Consider the following 21,776-nt stretch of genomic DNA (forward strand, 5'->3'; position numbering starts at 1 on the left):
CAATGTGCACTTTAACCACATATGATTTTTTTCTATTACAAATCTCAAATTGTACCGAGGCAAATAAATAAATGATGTCTCTTTGTCCCGAACATTATGGAGGGCACTGTATATGAAGTCTTTCCTCAAGTTATTCAATGTACTTTTATGGACAATTACTTGATACATGCCTGCGTGAGGGATAAAGGTAGGTACTCTCACAGCATTTAGGCATTTAGATGAGCACTTGAATTGTCATGTGTAGGAAGGAACTGCAGGTACTGGTTTAAAACCGAACATAGACACAAAAATCTGGAGTAACTCAACAGATCGGACAGCATCTCTGGAGAAAGGAATAGGTAACATTTTGGGTCACTACCTTTTATTGTCATGAAGTAGAAGACTACATGCTGAGTGTGAGGAATCGGGAATGGTGCGGGTAGCTACTTGATGGTATTATGTCCTGTTTCAGTACTGTGTGACTCTCTGGCTCAATACTGTTATTAAACATGACAGCCACAGCAAGAGGCTGCAAAGTGTAAATTAAGGAATTACCAGTTTGGTCTCTTCTTTAATGAATATTGCCCAAGGTATAGGATGAACCCTAAGCTCTTCAAAGTGCTCTATGCAATCTTTTTACAACAGCTGAACAAATGACTAGGTTTAATACCTTATCGGAACGATAGCATTACACATTGTAACAATCCTACAAAACAGCACTGAGATGTCTGTGTAGATTACATGCTCAACCCTGCTGTGTGTCGTGACCTAATCTTCTGAATTAAAAATGAGATGATAATAACATCAGGTGAGAGATGCAGTGAGGGGAGGGTGAGACGAAGGTCAAGAGACAAAATGAAGGGAAATTGAGGAGATGAATGTTGGTGGGTGGTTCCAAGGGAGGATGGGATAGATTTTGTATGTAGTTGTATGTTTGTGTATTGTCTGTATGTATCCTTATTCTATGCTATATTGTATGTTTGTGTGCATGTCTGTTCACACACTGAGACAGTGTGGCACAGTCCATTTCCCTATTAGCTTGGATTTCCTTGCCATTAGACTAGGACCATTTGATAGCTGGACTCTAGTGGCCACCTGACATCCAAAGAGTTAATGTTCAGGTACCTTCCACTTCACAGAGGTATTTTAAAATGTGGAACAACAGTTAAGTATGTTTTGACCCGATGGTGTAAGCATTTTGAATAGCATTACTTGAGGTAAGGTTACTTTGATATTTTGTTTGTATACGTGGCTCATTTTTTAAAATGTCAACTCTTTCTGTCCTATATTATCACACAAGATTGTGGATGGGAAGCTCTGGTTCCAGTTGGACTGCGGCAATGGACCAGGCATTGTCGGCATCTCCGGCAGGGCGGTGAACGATGGGAATTGGCACACTGTCTTTCTGGATCTCAACAAGAATTTTACCAGCCTCGCACTGGACGACACCTATGTGGAGCGACGGAGAGCTCCTTTCCACTTTCAGTCCCTCAGCATCGACAACTCCATCTACTTTGGGGCCCAGGTGCCAGCTGCCCGTAGCCTTTCGAGCCAGAAAAAGACTCAAGTCGTGGGTGGATTTCAAGGATGCCTGGACTCGGTCGTCCTTAATGACAATCAGTTGCCACTCCAAAACAAACGCAGCCACTTTGCTGAAGTGGCAGAACTGACAGAACTGAAGCTCGGCTGTGTCTTATATCCTGATACCTGTGCAAGGTTACCGTGCCAGAATGGAGGGACTTGTGTTAGCCTACCATCTGGTGGTAAGTTGCAATATTGCACTTTAAGTTCCACCTGACATAGAATAATCTGATGATGTAGCTAAAGCTCTCAAATATTGACATCTTTAGAATTATCTAATTAACACTCCAAATACTTTTTTATCAGATACGAGTTGTGTGTATGCTAATAAATCATCCTATCAGGAATAAGTGCAAAATTAATGGGTGATTTAGTGAATAAGAGACTAGCAGAGCCATGTATTACATTAAAAAATGCAATATATTGCAAATGTAATTCTACTAATTTTATGTAGTGCAAATTAAATCATTGTATTATAAAAGAAAGTGGAAAATATATAACGCTTTAGATTTCACAAGGTCATAAGATTTTTCATCAGTCATTTACAATGTGAAGAGTATTATCCAGATCTGCAACATGGTCAAATTAATAAGGAAAATTCCATTCGTAAGTCCCCGCCCCCACGCCACCTCTCCCTGTCCCGTGCGTCTCCCTCTGTTTCTCTCGTGCCTTCTCGCATCCTCATTTCCTGTTGCACTAAAATAGGTTTAAGGAAGTCTTATTTGTAAGGTTTCAAGTTTATGCAAAGAGGATAATAAATAGGAATACAAAAAAGCACACTGTATCTACATATTAAAGTGCAAGTGCTGGAACCTTGTGTTGGACGACAGCATGTTGGACAAACTCAGCTGGTCAGGCAGCATCTGTGGAGGGAAAGGACAAGTGATCATTCAGGGGAAGGATCCTTTTTTCCGACTGCTCATTCCCTCTGCAAGTGTTGCCTGACCCACTGAGTTCCTCTAGCACTTTGTATTTTGCTATATCTAAGGCGCTGCCATGGTGAAATAGTACTGCATGTTATTAGTACATGATAATATCTGCCTTAGTTTCACTATCAAATGTTGATACAACATACGAGACTCTGATTGTGGGGTGGAAATTGACCTGATCTTTTATCATGATTTGAATTCACACACTCCATATTGTTGGTTTATAAAAATGAGCAGGAACGTTAGTGGCGTTATATCCTCCCATCTTGTCAGCTTGTGAGATGTGAATAGAATTTGTTGAGGAGCAACAGACAACCTGATGAAGGAACTCAGCGGGTCAAGGAGGGGGGGAAGGAACAGTCGATATTTCAGTCCTGGTGCAAGTTTTTGCCACAACCATTTATCCCCACGGATGCTCCTCTATCTGTCGAATTCCTCCAGCAGATTGTTCATTGCTTCTGATATCTGCACCTGCAGTTTCTTTATATCTCCAGTCTACTGAGGAGGGCAGGTAAACAACACATTCTTAAATGAGAAGAAAATCTAGTACTGTAAGGCAAAGCTAATGGACCGATACTCCTGATTCTGTATGTGTTCCTTCTGTTTCCTGAGACAAAGTGCTTGCCATGCTCTTGCTTTAATGCATTCGGAATAATGTTCTGAAATCCATGCTATTCTGCTATTCTGCTTCAACAGGTTACCAATGCAGCTGCTTGTCACAGTTTACAGGAAATCGGTGTGAGACAGAAGTTACAGCCTGCTACCCAAACCCCTGTCAGAACGGGGGCTCCTGTAATCCAACTGGCAACGATTTTGTCTGCAGCTGCAAGGCGGGTTTTGTTGGTTTGATGTGAGTTTCCTTCCTATTGCTCAATACTGTACCCAACATTTCATTATGTGGCCTTATCTGACCTCCGAGTTTGAGGCACAATTTAGTTTTGAAGTATTTGAGATCAGCCAGAATTTAATTGCTGTTAATTAGCAGACGTAAAAAAATAAATACACATGAAGGCAAAATAAAAGAAAATATATCACAGCGCTCACTTAAAAATGGAGGCAATTGGATTGACTGATATGGAAACTTGTTTGACACTGTACAGCGTAAATTAAAATGCTATTAGCAAACTAAGGGCACAAAATGATAAATATCTGTTAGATTGGATTCAAAAAGGAGTTAGGTATTTTATTGCTCAACTAATGGTACTTCTGGACCATGTTGTCCTTCGTATTATACTGCACAGCAGAATTTCTCCGAATGAATAAGCAATGAGTCAGTGGAAAATAATTTGTTTTTATTCATCTGTAAATATCAAGGGAAAATGGAGCAGTGTTCTGCAACATTCAACAAACTACCTGTACCATTATTATTGTGTGAATGAAGGATTCAATTTGTTTATTTTTTTCTTTTATAGAGGCCACAAAGTCTAAAAATTAAGAAACGAATGATAAAAAAATCCTAAATGAAATAACCTCTGATAAAATGCATTATCTTAGTATAATAGATAAAATCTCTTTTGGAGCGTGGATGATTTAAAAAAATGTTATTTTTTCTTGTAGATGTGAAGAAGACATTGATGAATGCGATATAGAAGAATGCCACAATGGAGGAACATGCTTCAACACATTAGGCTCATTTAAGTGCAACTGTACTTCAGGATTCATGGGCCTCCACTGCGATCTCCGACCTATGGTTGTGCCCAATATACAACCTGGACATCCCTACGTTGGAAAAGAGGAGCTCATTGGAATAGCCGTTGTTTTATTGATTCTCATGTCACTGGTAGTACTCTTTGCAATTTTCCGAAAGAAGTTCTTCAAGAAACATGCACGTAACAATATTACCCTTGTTCAGGACCCTGCAACAGCAGCACTGCTCAATAAACCTAATGGCATGCAATTCAAAATTATTAGGAATAATGGCGATATCCGTAAGATATATCAAGAGACTGGAGGTCCTCCCCAAGTGCCAGTCAGACCAATGGCTTATACTCCATGTTTCCAGAGTGACTCAAGAAACAATTTAGACAAAATTGATGGATTGGGGATAGAACACCAAGAAATGAGCACCTTCCACCCTGATTCTCCTCGACTACTGACTACACGTAGAGGTGTTGTTGTGTGCAGTGTTGCCCCAAATCTCCCATCAGTTACTCGATCTGTCTCTGACTGTGATTCACTGAGAAAGAACACGTGGGATACCGAGAGAGATGGTAATGACTATTATCTTATCCTTGTTTTTAGATGATAAGAATATCCTTTTTTGTTGTAACTATTTCTCCTTGTGTGTTTTTCCTTTGTATCTCTCCCATCCTCATTTCTATGTTTCATCGAGAAGTAGGAAGGAAATGAATGTAATACCGCTCTAATGTTCTATGTAATACCGCTCTAACTCTACCGCTCTATCAGTTGTTCCATGTGTCAGTGAACAAGGAACAAATGAAGTTAAGAAAGTTTGGTATTTTATTCAAGGTGACACTCTTTACATGAAGAAGTGTCTCGACACGGAAAGTCACCCATACCTTCTCTCCAGAGATGCTGCCTGTCTTGCTGAGTTACTCCAGCATTTTGTGTCTACCTTCGATTTAAACCAGCATCAGCAGTTCTTTCCTACACACTCTTTACATGAAGTTTGGTCATCATGCAGATTGACATTTTTTTTTCAAAAATGTTAATCTATAAGTGCAGATAATGTCAAACTACAACTAAGATGTTATGATTTTTTTTTTGCGAGTTCTATTTAATTAGATGGGGTTTGAGCATGTATGCTGAAAGGGAAAAACATGTTTTTCGTTAGAATTAAACAGTTTATCACCAATTCAATAATTTCTTGTATTAAACTCAGGACACATAGGTTTGTTAACGATATAAATTAATTACACTTGAACTTATATGTAGTTCCTACATCTACACTTGATGAGACAATTGGGGACTCAAATGTGTTCATCCAATTTAATAATCCAAAAATGTTTTAGAATCTGACATTTTATACACAGTTTTTTCAACGCATGACATTTGCATGTTTCTACGTTCTATGTTCATACAATATGTTAGAAACAATTTCCTTAATGAGAATTTAATTCAACATCCCTTATTAATAACATTAAATATTGTTCATTCCTCACATAATGGGCTCCTTATTCAGCACGATTAACGTAACTTTTTCACCCTGCTCTTGTCACATGTATCGCTTTTTTACCGAATGAAACCTTTCAACATAAATATGCCTTTGATTCTTCCAATTTTACTAGATAACCTTCTATTTACCTCGATGATTGCCTTTTATTGACTGCAATAAATGAGGAACCTGGACTTTAATTGCAAGCATCTTTGTTCTCTAAATGGACAGTATATCCTCTACACCTGATAAGATTCAAGATTCAAGATTCAATTTAATTGTCATTTGGACCCCTTGAGGTCCAAACGAAATGCCGTTTCTGCAGCCATACATTACAAACAAATAGACCCAAGACACAACATAATTTACATAAACATCCATCACATCGCTGTGATGGAAGGCCAAAAAAACTTATCTCTCCACTGCACTCTCCCCCCTCCGATGTCAGAGTCAAAGTCAAAGCCCCCGGCTGGCGATGGCGATTGTCCCACGGCCATTAAAGCCATGCCGGGTGATGCAAGGTCGCACACCGGGTCTTGGTGTTAGAGCCCCCGACGTGCGCTCGCAGAGTCCCGCGGCCATTCCAAGCCGCGCGGGGCGGTGATGTCAGGCCCCGCTCCAGGAGCTCTTCAACGCCGCAACTCAGGCAGGAGAAGTCGCCGTTGCAGGAGCCCTGAAAAGCGGTCTCCCTCCAGGGACCCACGGGCTCCCGGTGCCGCCGTCCGCCAGACCCGCAGTTGCAGCCTCCGAATCTCCGGAGGGCGGGCCGTAGCAGCAGCAGCACTCCACCACCGCTCCACCCGCTCCGGACTCGGCCAGCTCCGCGACGGTGAGGTGAGTCGTCGGCACCAGAGTCCCCGGTCTTCTCCTGTTGGAGGCCGCTCCTCGTTGCAGCCCCAACGACAACGGAGACCCGACAGAAAAGGTCGGGTCTCCCGTGCAGGGAGAGATTTAAAAGTTACCCCCCTCCCTCCCACCCCACCACCCCCCCCCCCCCACACACACACCCAACAAAAAATAATAAAAACTACATAAAAACATAGACAAAAAATAATAAAAACGCGGACGGGCTGCAGAGGCCGCTGCTGACGAGAGTCGCGCCGCCTAGAGAAATGTACACAAAGCTAAATATCCTGGCATTGATTATATTTCCTACATTAACCCATTCTTGGTCTTCCTTCAGTTTGTTGGGTTTCCTAGTTCATTGATACTTTGAAAGAGATAGAGAAGCACTAATTCTGGGATCTGTTGCAATGGCAAGAATTTCTAAGAACCAAGAACCCAAGGAGAGAAACTTGAGAACTACCAGCACAAGAGGAGGCCTTAAAACCCATTGCTGATACTTTGGCTGGAACCTGTGTATTCTCTGATACATCTTTTCTCCCGATATTTACTTCTCAATGGTAGTTTCTAATTCATTGTGGAAGATACTGAATGATGCAATGGAAGACATTTAAAGACTGCATGGATGAACTACAAAAATTGTTCATCCCAGTTTGGCAAAAGAATAAATCAGGGAAGGTAGTACATCCATGGATAACAAGGGAAATCAGGGATAGTATCAAGGCGAAGGATGATGTGTACAAATTAGCCAGAAAAAGCAGCATCCAGGACTGGGAGAAATTCAAAGACCAGCAGAGGAGGACAAAGGGCTTAATTAGGAAAGGAAAAATAGATTATGAAAGAAAACTGGCAGGGAACATAAAAACTGACTGCAAAAGTTTTTATAGATATGTGAAAAGAAAGAGATTAGTTAAAACAAATGTAGGTCCCTTGCAGTCAGAAACAGGTGAGTTGATCATGGGGAACAAGGATATGGCGGACCAATTGAATAACTACTTTGGTTCCGTCTTTACTAAGGAAGACATAAATAATTTGCCGGAAATAGCAGGGGACCGCGGGTCAAAGGAGTTGGAGGAATTGAGTGAAATCCAGGTTAGCCGGGAAGTGGTGTTGGGTAAATTGAATGGATTAAAGGCCGATAAATCCCCAGGGCCAGATAGGCTGCATCCCAGAGTACTTAAGGAAGTGGCTCCAGAAATAGTGGATGCATTAGTAATAATCTTTCAAAACTCTTTAGATTCTGGAGTAGTTCCTGAAGATTGGCGGGTAGCAAACGTAACCCCACTTTTTAAGAAGGGAGGGAGAGAGAAAATGGGGAATTACAGACCAGTTAGTCTAACATCGGTAGTGGGGAAACTGCTAGAGTCAGTTATTAAAGATGGGATAGCAGCACATTTGGAAAGTGGTGAAATCATTGGACAAAGTCAGCATGGATTTACGAAAGGTAAATCATGTCTGACGAATCTTATAGAATTTTTCGAGGATGTAACCAGTAGCGTGGATAGGGGAGAACCAGTGGATGTGGTGTATCTGGACTTCCAGAAGGCTTTCGACAAGGTCCCACATAAGAGATTAGTATACAAACTTAAAGCACAAGGCATTGGGGGTTCAGTATTGATGTGGATAGAGAACTGGCTGGCAAACAGGAAGCAAAGAGTAGGAGTAAACGGGTCCTTTTCACAATGGCAGGCAGTGACTAGTGGGGTACCCCAAGGCTCAGTACTGGGACCCCAGCTATTTACAATATATATTAATGATCTGGATGAGGGAATTGAAGGCAATATCTCCAAGTTTGCGGATGACACTAAGCTGGGGGGCAGTGTTAGCTGTGAGGAGGATGCTAGGAGACTGCAAGGTGACTTGGATAGGCTGGGTGAGTGGGCAAATGTTTGGCAGATGCAGTATAATGTGGATAAATGTGAGGTTATCCATTTTCGTGGCAAAAACAGGAAAGCAGACTATTATCTAAATGGTGGCCGATTGCGAAAGGGGGAGATGCAGCGAGACCTGGGTGTCATGGTACACCAGTCATTGAAGGTAGGCATGCAGGTGCAGCAGGCAGTAAAGAAAGCGAATGGTATGTTAGCTTTCATTGCAAAAGGATTTGAGTATAGGAGCAGAGAGTTCTACTACTGCATAAAATTGTACAGGGTCTTGGTGAGGGCCACACCTGGAGTATTGCGTACAGTTTTGGTCTCCAAATCTGAGGAAGGACATTATTGCCATAGAGGGAGTGCAGAGACGGATCACCAGACTGATTCCTGGGATGTCAGGACTGTCTTATGAAGAAAGACTGGATAGACTTGGTTTATTCTCTAGAATTTAGAAGATTGAGAGGGGATCTTATAGAAACTTACAAAATTCTTAAGGGGTTGGACAGGCTAGATGCAGGAAGATTGTTCCCGATGTTGGGGAAGTCCAGGACCAGGGGTCACAGCTTAAGGATAAAGGGGAAATCCTTTAAAACTGAGATGAGAAGAACTTTTTTCACACAGAGAGTGGTGAATCTCTGGAACTCTCTGCCACAGAGGGTAGTTGAGGCCAGTTCATTGGCTATATTTAAGAGGGAGTTAGATGTGGTCCTTGTGGCTAAGGGGATCAGGGGGTATGGAGAGAAGGCAGGTACGGGATACTGAGTTGGATGATCAGCCATGATCATATTGAATGGCGGTGCAGGCTCGAAGGGCCGAATGGCCTACTCCTGCACCTAATTTCTATGTTTCTATGTTTCTATCCCACAGTCTAGCCACTCCCAAATTAGAAATGTTCCCTGTCCATTAACCTTGAGTCTTCAACTTTACTGACCACTTCATTCTCAGCGGTGTTCTGATGCCACACTATTGCTCCAGCCCGTGACTCTGTGAATGATGAGAATAATTAATTTAACTTTGTATAGAAGTGACAATCAGACCATCTGATTTCATACACCCTGTGTGAAGACTACAATGCACTAATCCATAAAGGGCCTGTCCCACTTTGGTGTCATTTGCGCATCATTTACGCAACATCCTAAAAATTGGTTGGCACGTCGTGACGCGCGCATGGCGCGCATGACGCATGCATGGCGCATGGTGAGGCATGGTGGCGTGACGCGCAAATAACACCCAAGTGGGACAGGCCCTTAACTATATTCCAAGTCATGTCTTCTGCAGAGAAGTAGTTTGCATTTACAGTAGTAGTGGGATGATTCTGTTCATTAGCTAGAGCTGTGTGAATTTTCAGACTCAAAGACAGAACAGTTCTCTTGCACGGAATTTTCTTAGTAAAGAAATATCCACTTTACAAAAGTTATAATTTTCCCAGTTATTGCGACCTCTCCCTTTGTTTTCAGTTGCAAAAGAACGGCCCAGCGAATGATCTTGGTAATTCTTAACTCCACGTATCTTTGCTTTCCAGGTTCAGTTTGTATCTGTTGTGCTATTTTTGGACAAGTTACTCAGTATATTCTTTAGCAATTTCAAAACTTTAGTAATTGTTACTTCAATGTTGAGTCATACTTCCTCAGTGAACAAACAAACTTGTTTGTTACTACAAAAGAAAGAAAAGTTCAGTTAGAATTCCGGAAAACTTCAAACAAGACATTAATTATTTTCCTTACTTTATTACATTATTACACTTTATTACTTTAAACCAACAGTAAATCTTACCTTGTTGGCAATCCATTCTTTTGCTCCCCAAATACTTCCATATATTAGAAAATTATCATTGTAAAAGATGACAGAAAAATCTCACATTATCCATATTGCGGATCATTGTTATTTTATGTTGAAGTAACAAGATTTAAAGCCACCAAGCTCTGAGGTTAACTCTGATTCCACCCTCCGTGGATGCTGTCAAACCTATTGGTTGCTTCCAGCATTTTTCGTTTAAAATGCAGATTTCTGCCATTTGCTGTTTTTTTTAATTCCGTCAGGAAATAAGCTGTTTGAGATCCTGCTGAATAAATTTGATCTTTAATAAAATACGTCAAGTATAATCTGTAGGTAGGAACTCCAGGTGCTGGTTTACACTGAACATAGTCACAAAATGTTGGAGTACCTCAGCAGGACGGGCAGCATCTCTGCAGAGAAGGAATTGGTGACGTTTCGGGTCGTGACCCTTCTTCAGACTGAAGAAGGGTCTAGACCTGAAACGTCATCCATTCCTTCTCTGCAGAGATGCTGCCCATCCTGCTGAGTTACTCCAGCATTTTGTTTCTATAAAATGTGTCCATTTGTTCTTAGACAAATTCCTTTCAGTGCTAAAATTGTAGAGTTGAACACAGGGAATGAATGAAGTATATTAATTCTGATAAATCCTCTGGTTCTAGGAAAAGTAGAGATTGTCGAAGATGCAGCAGGCTACACTGGAAGTACGAAAGGCAGCAATTCAGAAGTCCAGTCACTCAATTCCTTTCAGTCTGATTCATGCGACGATAATGGTAAGACAGTTTTACAACCTACTTAGTTTATTTTAATGCCCATTTCAAATCTCCATTTTTACCTCTATCAGGCTTGACGCAGAATAAAATGTTCTTTTAATGTGTTTTATATCATCTGCAAAAGATATACAGAGGAAATATAATTTCCCATCATATCATTGCTGACCACATAAAAATGCATTGATTGCATGGTGTAATAGTCATTTCCCGCCTAGTACACTTTTATGGATTAATGGTTGGTAAATAATTTGACTCACGAAGGTAAACTATGCCAGTGGCTGAAAATGGAATACAATTCTACTTCTACAAGCCGAAGTTAGAGGCAAACAAAGTTGCCACACTTAAGAGTAACTTTAAAGATATCAGTGCCCCAGCTTGAATCTTTGGTACAAGGGAGCAAGGGATGACAAAATATAATATCTCAGAAGAATGCAGTCTAAGCTATGTAAGTGTTCTTTGTTTGCCACTCTCTGCAGTTAACTGCTAAAGCCTACCGATAAATATTTTCATTAGAATTATGGATTGCTTGATAAAATCAATTTTACATAGAACCAAGGGAACAGAAACCTATTTTATTCTTCTATCCTGGGTTCAATTTTCAGACCTTGTTATGAAAGGCTAACAAGTGATCACATTGTATAGTTCAACTTCCAAAGGCTGCTTTTGATTGTACAATAATAAAAGTGAGGCTGAGTAAAATTAATTTGGTGGCTTATTTGCTTCCAGATTAGTTTTAGCTTAGTTTAATTTATTACTATCACATGGATTAAGGTATGGTGAAAAGCATTTTGTTGCATGCTATCCTGTCAAAGAAAGGTATACATGATTACAATCAAGCTGCCAATAGTGTAGAGGGTGCAACATTTAGTGCAAGATTAAGTATGATTAAAGATAGTTCAAATGACCCATTGGGGTAGATGGGTGATCAGGACCGCACTGCATCTGGCGCAAGGGCTATTCAGTTGCTTAATATCAGCTGGGAAGAAACTGTCCCTGAATCTGGAGATATGCGTTTTCCAGCTTCTGTATGTCTTGCCTGATGGGAGTAGGGAGAAGAGAGAGTGACCAGTGTGAGTCTGGTCCTTGATTATACTGGTTGCCTTGCCAAAGCCTTGTGAAGTGTAGATGGGGTCAGTGGAAGGGAGATTGGTTTGCGTGATGGCCTGGGCTGCATCTACAACTCTGCAATTTATTGTGGTCTTGGTTGGAGCTGTTCCCAAATCATGCTGTGATGTGTCGCGATAAAATGCTCCCCACAACGCACCTGTAGAAGTTGGTGAGGATTATTGGGGGCATGCCAAACTTCCTAAGCCTTTTAAGGAAGTAGAGTTGATGTGCTTTCCTGGCCATGCGCTTGGTCCAGGATAAATTACTGGTGATACTGTGTTTATTCCTAAAAACTTGATGTTTTCGACCATCTCTACTTCGGCCAAATAAAATATTTACCAGGGTGTGTGTGCAGCTTCCTGAAGTTAATTACAATCTCCTTTGTCTTGCTGACATTGAGAGTGAGGTTGTTGGCTTGGCACTAAATCAGTAGGTTCTCAATTTCCTTCCTGTACTCCATCTAATTCTGAAGCAGAGTCTTGGAGTCAGATTTGAGATGGAAGGAGGTGTACATTTAACAGTATTAAAAAACAGGTTACTTGTTGATCCTGACAAGATTAACTATATTTATTTTAGTTTATTGACACGTGTAAAAAGCAAAAAAACGTTTTTTGTTGCATGCTACCCAGTCAGCGGAAAGACAATACATGTTCACACAGTGTAGATACAGGGTAAAATGAATAATAATTTGTGCAAGTTAAAGTCTAGTACAGTCCAGTTAAATATGGTCCAAGGGTCTCCATTAAGGTAGATGGTAGGTCAGGACCACTACCTATGTGATGAAAGGATGATTTAGTTGCCTGATAAGAGCAAGTAGAAACTGTCACTGAATCTGGAAGTTTGCGTTATAACACTTCTCTAACTCTTGCCTGATGGGAGAGGGACGAAGAGGAAATGTCTGGGGTGAGACTCATCCTTGATTATGCTGGTGGCCTTACCGAGGCAGCATGAGGTGCAGATGGAGTCAATGGAAGGTAGGTTAGTTTGCGTGATAGTCTGGGCTGCCACCATAATTCTCTGCAATTTTTTGCGGTTTTGGATGGAGCTGTTTCCAAACCATGTTGTGACGATTCTGATAAAATGCTTTCTACTGCGCATCTGTAGAAATTGATGAGAACTGTTGGGGACATACCAAACTTGCTATGCCATCTTGTTGGTGTACTTTCTTGGTCATTACTACTATATGGCTGGTCCACGACAAGTTGCTGATGATATTTACTCCAAGGAACTTGAAGCATCTCTACTTCGTCAATGCATACAGGGGCATGTGTATCGCTTTGTTTTCTGAAGTCGATCATAATCTCCCTTTTCTATTTCCTATATCTATTCTATTTCCCATTCGCATATTTCTATTTCCTGCCACAATCAGTCAGACTGAAAGGCTAACAGGGTCTCAGTCTGGTAGTCCTGTGGCTCCAGTTCAAGCCAGTCATTGAATATCAGGTAGAGGATTTGGGTGGAATTGGAAAGAGGTGGTAGAGTTGGAAGGAGACAGGAGTGAATGTGAGTTGGTTGGACATTGGGATGGATGCGGGTATCCAGAAGGATTGGGTATCAAGGATGATGGAATCACAGATCAAAGGGATGTTGGCTGAGCCTAGTCTGCTCCTGGTGGAAGCCACTAGGCTGTTTTATTAACTTGTTGCAACCAACCTTCTTCCTTTCTTTCAGTTGCAAAGTTGCCTTAGCTAACATGAAGTTTAAGACAGAATATGAGATTATTTCAATTTAGGATATCCAGATCCTACATTAAAACAAAGTATGAATATGACAGAGCTATGCACCATATTGGTGCTGTGAAGGTTATTTTTTAATTTTTCAATCTTTTGACCATTCTTAGTTGAGTATTTGAAGTGGTTCTTTGGTTGCTTTAGATAGTAGATGTGTTTTTGTTCATTTGGAAACGGCATCACCAAACAAAGTAAGGTTGGACGATTTCCTTCGGAAAATTAGAGGACATTTGTAACCAGTTTTACTTCATTCTGACAGTTTCTAGATTAGTTTTTGAAGATGTATAATTTTATTTCCAGATTACTTCCATGCTGAATTGATGCTCAGTGTTGCACAGTGGAATCTAAATTGTTCTCTGGGTTAATGGTCCACGTACACATAACTGCTTATTGTAACACTGCCACAAGATGGCACTTTATGCCACGTTTTGTTCATTGCTTACAGCCTGAAGACATTGCAGTAATGATTATTGATTTTTATATTTCAGGGAAAAACAAATATATGGTATAAAAATTCAGTTTGACCACTCGAGGCTTGGAAATGATTACATGCACTCAGCTCTAAATGACCAATATCTTAACCTAAGGCTATATACTCTAGTTCTGGTGCTCCGTCGAGGCAAATGTACTCACTCCAAATCTTATGCATCTCAGTGACAACATCGTTATTTACCTAAATACCAATGAGTGCGGTCAAGATTCCTCAAGTCCACCTCATCGACCAACACCTTCACCCCAAGAATCAGTCTTGTACACTAACCCTGCTTTGAATCAAAGATCTGTATATCTTACAGTAAGTTTTATTCCTGAAGCATAATTCATAAACTTTTAACTCTCAAGATAAGAATTATAGCATTTGTAAAGTTCATGACTAAATTGTCATCAACATTAAGCTAGTGCATCTATACTATGATCCTTAGAGCAAAGCCTTGAAATATTTCATGTATAAGAGTCATAGTCATACAATGTGGAAACAAGCACTTTGGCCCAACGTGTCCCATCTACACTCGTCCCATTTACCTGCGTTTAGCCCATATCCCTCTAAACCTGTTCTATCCATGTAACTGTCTTAAATGTTTCTTAAATGTTGCAATAGTATCTGCCTCAACTACCTCCTCCGGTCCGTGTAAGTTTGTTCCGGTGCCCCGCCTCCCTCCCCTCCCTTTTACTGGATTTTTTGTGTTTGTTTTTTCTTCCATTTTTAAAAAGCAGGACAATTAGATTCCGAAGTTAAAAGTTCCTGAAGAATTGGACTTGAGTAGATGAAGAAATAAATGCTGTAGAGTCAGTCACATAATTTAACGTGGCCACTAGTTACTAATATAAAATTCATAGCGCAGTTTTGGTAGATATTTCCGTTGTCTTATTTGCTCATATTCAAGAGCCTGAAGTCCTGTTTAGAGTTATTACACTATTTCCTCGGATATGACTGCAATAAGCAACAAAATAATGAGACACATCAATCTTGTAGTGAATTGCTGATGAAACCTACAACATAAATCTTTCATTCTAATGTTTCTTTCTATTTTGATTTGTTCTGTATCGTTACCAACTTAATATAGACTGACATGGTGATTTTGTTGTTAAGCAGCATTGGAAAGTAACTCAAGAGTATGTAGAAAGCGAGAGAACTGGTAATAATGCTAATACACATCTATATCCACACTTGAATGTATGAAGGAATGGTACATTGTCACACGTACCGAGGTACAGTGAGATTCACTGTTTTACATACAATACGCAAGTGTGCAAAGAGTCACAATGTATAAGGCGACAACAAACAGATCAACAAAAAGGCGAATAACCACCTTGAAATTGGATTTCATTTGATGCATTAAATATATGCTAAAGATTGTGTATAATGGCAAATCAGAAGTCACCCATGAAACTGTGAAATTGGGGAATCCTTTGCCTTAATATCTCAGAGATTTTTAACCTGACCATGTCCTTCACATGCAATCTCTTGCAGTATATTTAATGTAGTTCACTTTCATGAAAGCCTTTGATAAAATTCCACAAACTGGTACAAAATGTAAAAACCTGCAGCAACCAGCGCAGTTTGGCAAATTGTCTGCAAAACAGGCTTGTGACTAGAAACCCATGATTGGTGCTGGGACCATTGCTCTGTTGTACACACATACAATCGGTTGTGAATGTAGGAGATATGACTAGAACGTTTGTGGATGACACAAAGATTGGTGAAGTTCTTGACACAGAGAAGGGCATTCTTCAGCTGCAAAATGTTATTGAAGAGACAGTAACCTAGGCGGTGAATTGGCAAATGGAATTTAATCCAGAAAAATGTGCATTAATGCAGTTCGAGCAAAGTAATAAGGCTAGAAGATTTAGGATATAATAAATGGTAGGACTTGAGGTATTGTAAGATAGCGGGACCAGGGTGTATCCAAAGACCTGTCCATCAGCAAAATTAGGCATGATGAATGAGAAAGCACACAGTAAACCTGCCTTCATTAACTGGGGTATAGAAGATAAGAGCAACCGTGCTGTGTAGGAAAGAACTGCAGATGCTGGATTACGCCGAAGATAGACACAAAATGCTGGAGTAACTCAGCAGCACAGGCAGCATCTCTGGAGAGACATTTTGGGTTGAGACCTTTCTTCAGAGTGAGAGTCAGGGGGAAGTGTGTCTAGAGATATGGAAGGGTAAAGTGTGAAAATGACGGATCAAAGCAGAGGATGTTAAAGGAAATGTAGAATGGTTCATGTTATCTGACGGGAAGGTGACAATGAGGCATACAATCAGTAATATTTAATCAGGCATACAATGGGTTTATGTACATAAAATATTGATTAGACAAAGCTATGCGCAGGTCTGTTCACCGTGCAATAGGAAGTATGCAGTTGAACTGGAAGAGACTACCCAGGAGATGCACCAGGGATGTATGTGGTCTGCAATGGGGCTTCTCGGCTCTGAAGAGAAACTGAACAGGCTGGGTGTGTTTTCTTGGAGTGGAAAAGCTAGAAATGGGGGAGGTGATACGTTAAATGTTATGACATTGTGCTATCCAGTCATTAGTTAGGTCGCAGAAATTTTTTAAAATGTTGAAAAATTTTCCACAAGTAAAAATTAGTCGGCATAGTTCTTTTGAACTCGTAGTGCAATGGAGTGGGGTCGCTATGTAGTTACAGGCAGTCGAGGGCAGCCGTAGGCAATCTCCTTCACTGACCGGGCATTTTAATTGGCTCATTGGAGTTTTCAGCACCAAGGAAAACCCACTGGTAATATTAAATGCCCGCTAAACTTCATTAAACGGCTGACTTCTTCAAAGTGTCCCCCCCCTCTCTCCCCCTCCGCGCTCTCTAACAAACTTGCAGTCATCTTTTACCTTCCTCTTCATCACGGGTGTGAATTTCAGACAGCACTCCCCCGCTTTCCCTGCCCACGGCTCTGCGATGTGTATGTGTGTGTGTGTGCGGTCAATCGGTCGATCCAGCTCGCGGTTTCATCGCTGACGGTTGATCCAGCTCGAGGTTTTTCAGGCGAGTGCCCTTGAGCTTGAAGGTCGAAGACACATACACACACACACACACTCTTCTGAACTTGCAGATTAGGTCGCCGCAGTGGGACAGCCCCTTTATGGAAGGTTGGCTAGACTAAGACTTTATTCCATGGCCCGCAGGAGACTGAGAAGTAGTCTTTTCAAGGCCTATAAAATCATAAGAGGAATAGATAGGGTGAATGCACAAAGGTTTTCTTACCCGGGGTAGAGGCATCAAAAACAAAAGGAAATATTTTTAAGGTGTGATGGGCAAGATTCAATACAAATCTGGGCAACTTTTTCAATCAGAGGGAGGTATTTGAGGCAGACACTATAATAGCATTTAAAAGACATTTGGACAGGTACAAGAATGGGAAAGGATTAGAATGATATGGTACAATCACAGGCAAGTGGGACTAACTTAGATGGGGCTAAAGAAATGGACAGAGAATGGCATTTGGTATTTAATCTGAGCAACTGAGGTTTACACTTATGAGGGCTAATTTAAGGGGAAAGTATACAGTTAATGGCAAGATCATTAACATAGGAATCTAGGGGACCAAGTTCCTGAAAGAGGCAGCAAGTAGATGGAGTGGTAAAGAAGATGTATGGTATGCTTGCCTTCATCAGAACATTGAGTACAGGAGTCAGGAAGTCATGCAGCAGTTTAAAAGAGATGTTGGGGGCAATGTTTTTACACAGGGAGAGGTGGGTGCCTGGAACACACTGCCAGGTGAGGAGGTAAAGGTAAATGTGACGGTGGCATTAAGATACTTTTAGATAGGCACATGGATATGCAAAGAATGGCACAATATGGATCATGTGCAGGCAGATATGATTATTTTAACAGCATTTTGTTCGGCACGGACATTGTGGGCTGAAGGGCCTGTTCCTGTGCTGTTCTGTTCTTTGTTCTTAAGTGCTGGTCCCATTTCTCATGGGCAGGAGTGTGTCCAAATGATGCATGTTATTTACATATAAAAAAAGGTGCAAATTATTTTCGTTCTCTCTTTCTTGACATTTTTATTATTGTATTTATACATATCTCTCACAACCGCACTCACTGCAATCCAAAATGCTTTATGCTTAATAAACTACTGTTGAAAACTGGTAAACTCATCCAAGATCCATGAAATCTGCCTTATTGCGTTACTGACATAATTTGTATAATTTATATTATATAATTTTCGAATAATGTGATTGGAACTGTTCTAACTGAGATCTTAAGCATGTTGGGATTTTCTCCTTGCCTAAATTTTTTAGGTACTGAACTAAGTGTCTTTTATAATATCTAGTTGGTCTGTGGCGTTTAATAACCTTTACTTGATTTGATGTAGGAGTTTGCTATAACAGTGACTAGCTTTCTGACTCAAAGGCTGTTACAAATCAATCATCTGACTGGGTCTACACCTACACATTGGCTAGAATAGATATAGAGAACAGTCTCTAATACAATCCAATGTACTTCATGGTCACCTTTGTGGGTATTGGGTTTTTATTTGAATTATTTAATGAAGCACATTTAAATTCCCCATCTGCCGTTGTGCGATCTAAACTCAATCGTGCAAGGACTGTTGTGACGAAGCGTTGATGTTGCTCAGAGCCATTCTGCCATGAAATGTGAGTGTGGCTTCAGGACCCACCTGTATGAGGAGTTGGGAGGCATTGCAGGGTGCAACAGGGCACAGCACAATCTGATTTCATGGATTAGGATAGTAGAACTTAATCCAATACAAAAGGTGGCCACTCTATGCAAAGGGTCAATTGGAGCATCTGACCATAACAATCTCACCAGTCTCATTGCACCTCTTAGTTCTTTGTATCCCTGCATCTTAATCCGTATCGCCAGACTGTCAACTGCTGATAACCTTTGATTCTTTTGCATTTCCCTACACTGGGGTCACAGTAAGCCAACAGTGGTCATACTGGACATATCAGAGTAGACAGTAGCAATGGAGCATTGTTGAAGATGGCAATGGTTTTGGAACTTCTTGCTCCCATTCACAGTTTCTTTGTAGTCTTTTTTGGCCGTATCGCAAGGTTAATTGTGCTTCCATTCTATCCTTTTAAGGAGTGCAAGGTGCAGGTAGGTGAATTATTTCAATACTGAATGGCTGTGACACACCAATGGCAACCTAGGCTTAACTGAGTAAGTTCTCAGACCAATGACAAGGAGCACCAGATTATTGGAGACCAGACTCTGATGCATGGACTATACATGCACTCATGCATATACACATATGTATACTTTTACACAAATTCACATGTACATACACACACACACTTGCACAAAGAGGCACACACTATTGCTTGCGACTTGAATTTGTATTAATATGGATGCTGCTGCATTGGAGTGAGTCACTGTGAAACCTTTAGGGGAAAATTAATCCTTTTTACTGGAAAACATACCATGAGTTACTGGAATGGAGTGGATGAGATTTATGAGTTTCAATGCATAATTCAGATTTAAGTTTCTTATGGAATATCTTCATTGTCCAGTAATCTGAAAAGAAACATTGACAAATTGAAATAAGTCTTCTTTGCTTGTTGTTTCCTTTCCATGACACTACACACTTTCCAAAAGAAAATCCTATAATGTATTTATTATAATTTCACTCATTAATGGAATTTTGCACCCTGCCACTGTACCTGAGAGTGAAATGTTGCACTTCTATTATATGAGACATTAGTGTCCCACACTTAGGGTTAGTGAGACCACATCTGGATTTCTGTGGACAGAACTGATTTCCTTATTTAAGGAAGGATGTCAATCTGTTGTAAACAATTATTACAGAACTAGGTGAGTTTATAAAAGGCAAACTTTATTGCCTTCTATCACAGTGACCACATGGTGGGTGTCTATGTTAAGTTCTATTGTTTTTTTTAATTGTGTTGTGTTCTTTTAATTGTATGGCTGCATGGTAACTCAAATATCACTGTACCTTAATGGTGCACGTGACAATAATTGTGAATCTGAATCTGAATCAATTCAGAGCAAGTTTATAAGACTGATATCGGGAATGGCCAAGGTGTTTTGTGAGGAAAGATTGGAAAGGCTTGGCTTTCATCCATTGGAGCTGAGAAGACAGAAAAAAGATGATTAAAAATATAAGATCCTGAGAGTTCTTGACGGGATAGATGTGGCAAAGATGCTTGTACTTTGGAAAATCTAGAAGCAGAGTTTACGGTTTAAATGTGAGCAGTCATCCATTTAACACAGAGGTAAGGCATGAATCTTTGGGCCTCTCTTGCCTCAAAAAGTGGTGGAAACAAAATTTTAAAATATTTTTAAGGTATAGATAGGACTTTGAAAATGAAGAGGGTAAAAAGTTGTCATGGTAAGATAATATATGGAATTGAGGTTCTAATTAGATTGCTATCATTCTATTGAATGATGGAGCAGGTTCAAGGGTCTGAATGTTCAGCTCCTGCTCCTAATTTGTTTGTTCACACAAGGCTTGGTTTATGCAAATTATAAAGCCAGAAATCTGCAATTCAAGCAGGCATGAATATGCAGAACGTTTAATGGCCAGGTAATATAAAATCTCATTATTAGAAATGGTTATTGCCTCATTTACTCAAACCTTCAACATTGTTGTCATAAGAACATGAGCACGGGGCCAAATGTGTTATCGCCGTTAATGCTGTTCATCCATGCATCATGTTGCACGCATTGTAAGATCATAATTTTTCAAGATCAAAGCGTAAAAAATGAAAAATGTCAAGCATGAATTCAATATTAATTAACTGTGATAATATATTTCAATCTTTTGATTACACAGCTAGTATGCGGTTCAGTGAATGGATAATTTTATGCAGACAATTTTCTGATCGAGTTTCAATAAGCTGTAGAAAAGGCAGATAGACAATGATATGACTCTGCCCAATTTTGCATTTATTGGTTTACCGTCAAATTGAAGGTAGCATTAAACCACCATATTTAGGCAGATAGACAATGATATCTCATTACTTTGCTTTGCCACAAGCAATCCTACATAACCTGACCATTTGGAAATCCCAAAGGTTCAGGATCTGCATTACCAGATGATGCCTGCACTTTCCACTTAGCTGGACCCTGCCTCCTGAGCTCTCTTCCACTCGTCAGGTCTGGATTATTCATGCTCCCTTCCTACATTGCAGAGGCCCCGCTTCCATCACCCCCTTCCGCAGTCCAGAGCTCCTGACCCCATGCTCCCTTCCACTTGCTGAGGTGCTGGTTCCTGCACTTCCCAATTACTCTCCAGGTCGCTAGTTGTGGCTCTCCCCGACCTTTCACCTGGGCTCCAGTTCCAGCATTCATTTTAAACTCGCGTAGTTCGTCCTGTCTTAAGACTTAACTTGTTCACTGAAATGTTGCTGTGTAACATTTATTAAATAAGTGAATCGGAAGCGTGTGGGTGTACTAATAAAGTAACATCTGATACTCTGAAAAGTCTGGCACCACAAGTCCCAAGCATGCCAGATTAACAGAGTTTATTGTAGTGGCAATTGGCCGCTCGGAAGACTAAAACTGGGCTTCTTCACTACAACATGTGTGACATCTTTAATCATCAGGAAAATAATTGCTGTTCC

The 21,776-nt window shown here is 40.5% G+C and overlaps 1 protein-coding gene across 2 annotated transcripts in view; it reads left to right on the plus strand.

Annotated features, from left to right (window-relative positions):
- Nucleotides 1–21,776, plus strand: part of fat3a (FAT atypical cadherin 3a) — a 634,737-nt gene that overhangs the window by 604,871 nt on the left and 8,090 nt on the right. For both annotated transcript variants that reach the window (XM_055637275.1, XM_055637277.1), the window contains exons 23-26: nt 1,280–1,742; nt 3,186–3,339; nt 4,047–4,699; nt 10,757–10,867. In XM_055637275.1, the coding sequence (XP_055493250.1) occupies nt 1,280–1,742; nt 3,186–3,339; nt 4,047–4,699; nt 10,757–10,867 (1,381 nt within the window). The remainder of the gene's footprint in view (nt 1–1,279; nt 1,743–3,185; nt 3,340–4,046; nt 4,700–10,756; nt 10,868–21,776) is intronic.

This window comes from Leucoraja erinacea, chromosome 6, assembly GCF_028641065.1.
Source record: "Leucoraja erinacea ecotype New England chromosome 6, Leri_hhj_1, whole genome shotgun sequence".
In the NCBI taxonomy this organism is placed as follows: Eukaryota; Metazoa; Chordata; class Chondrichthyes; order Rajiformes; family Rajidae; genus Leucoraja; species Leucoraja erinaceus.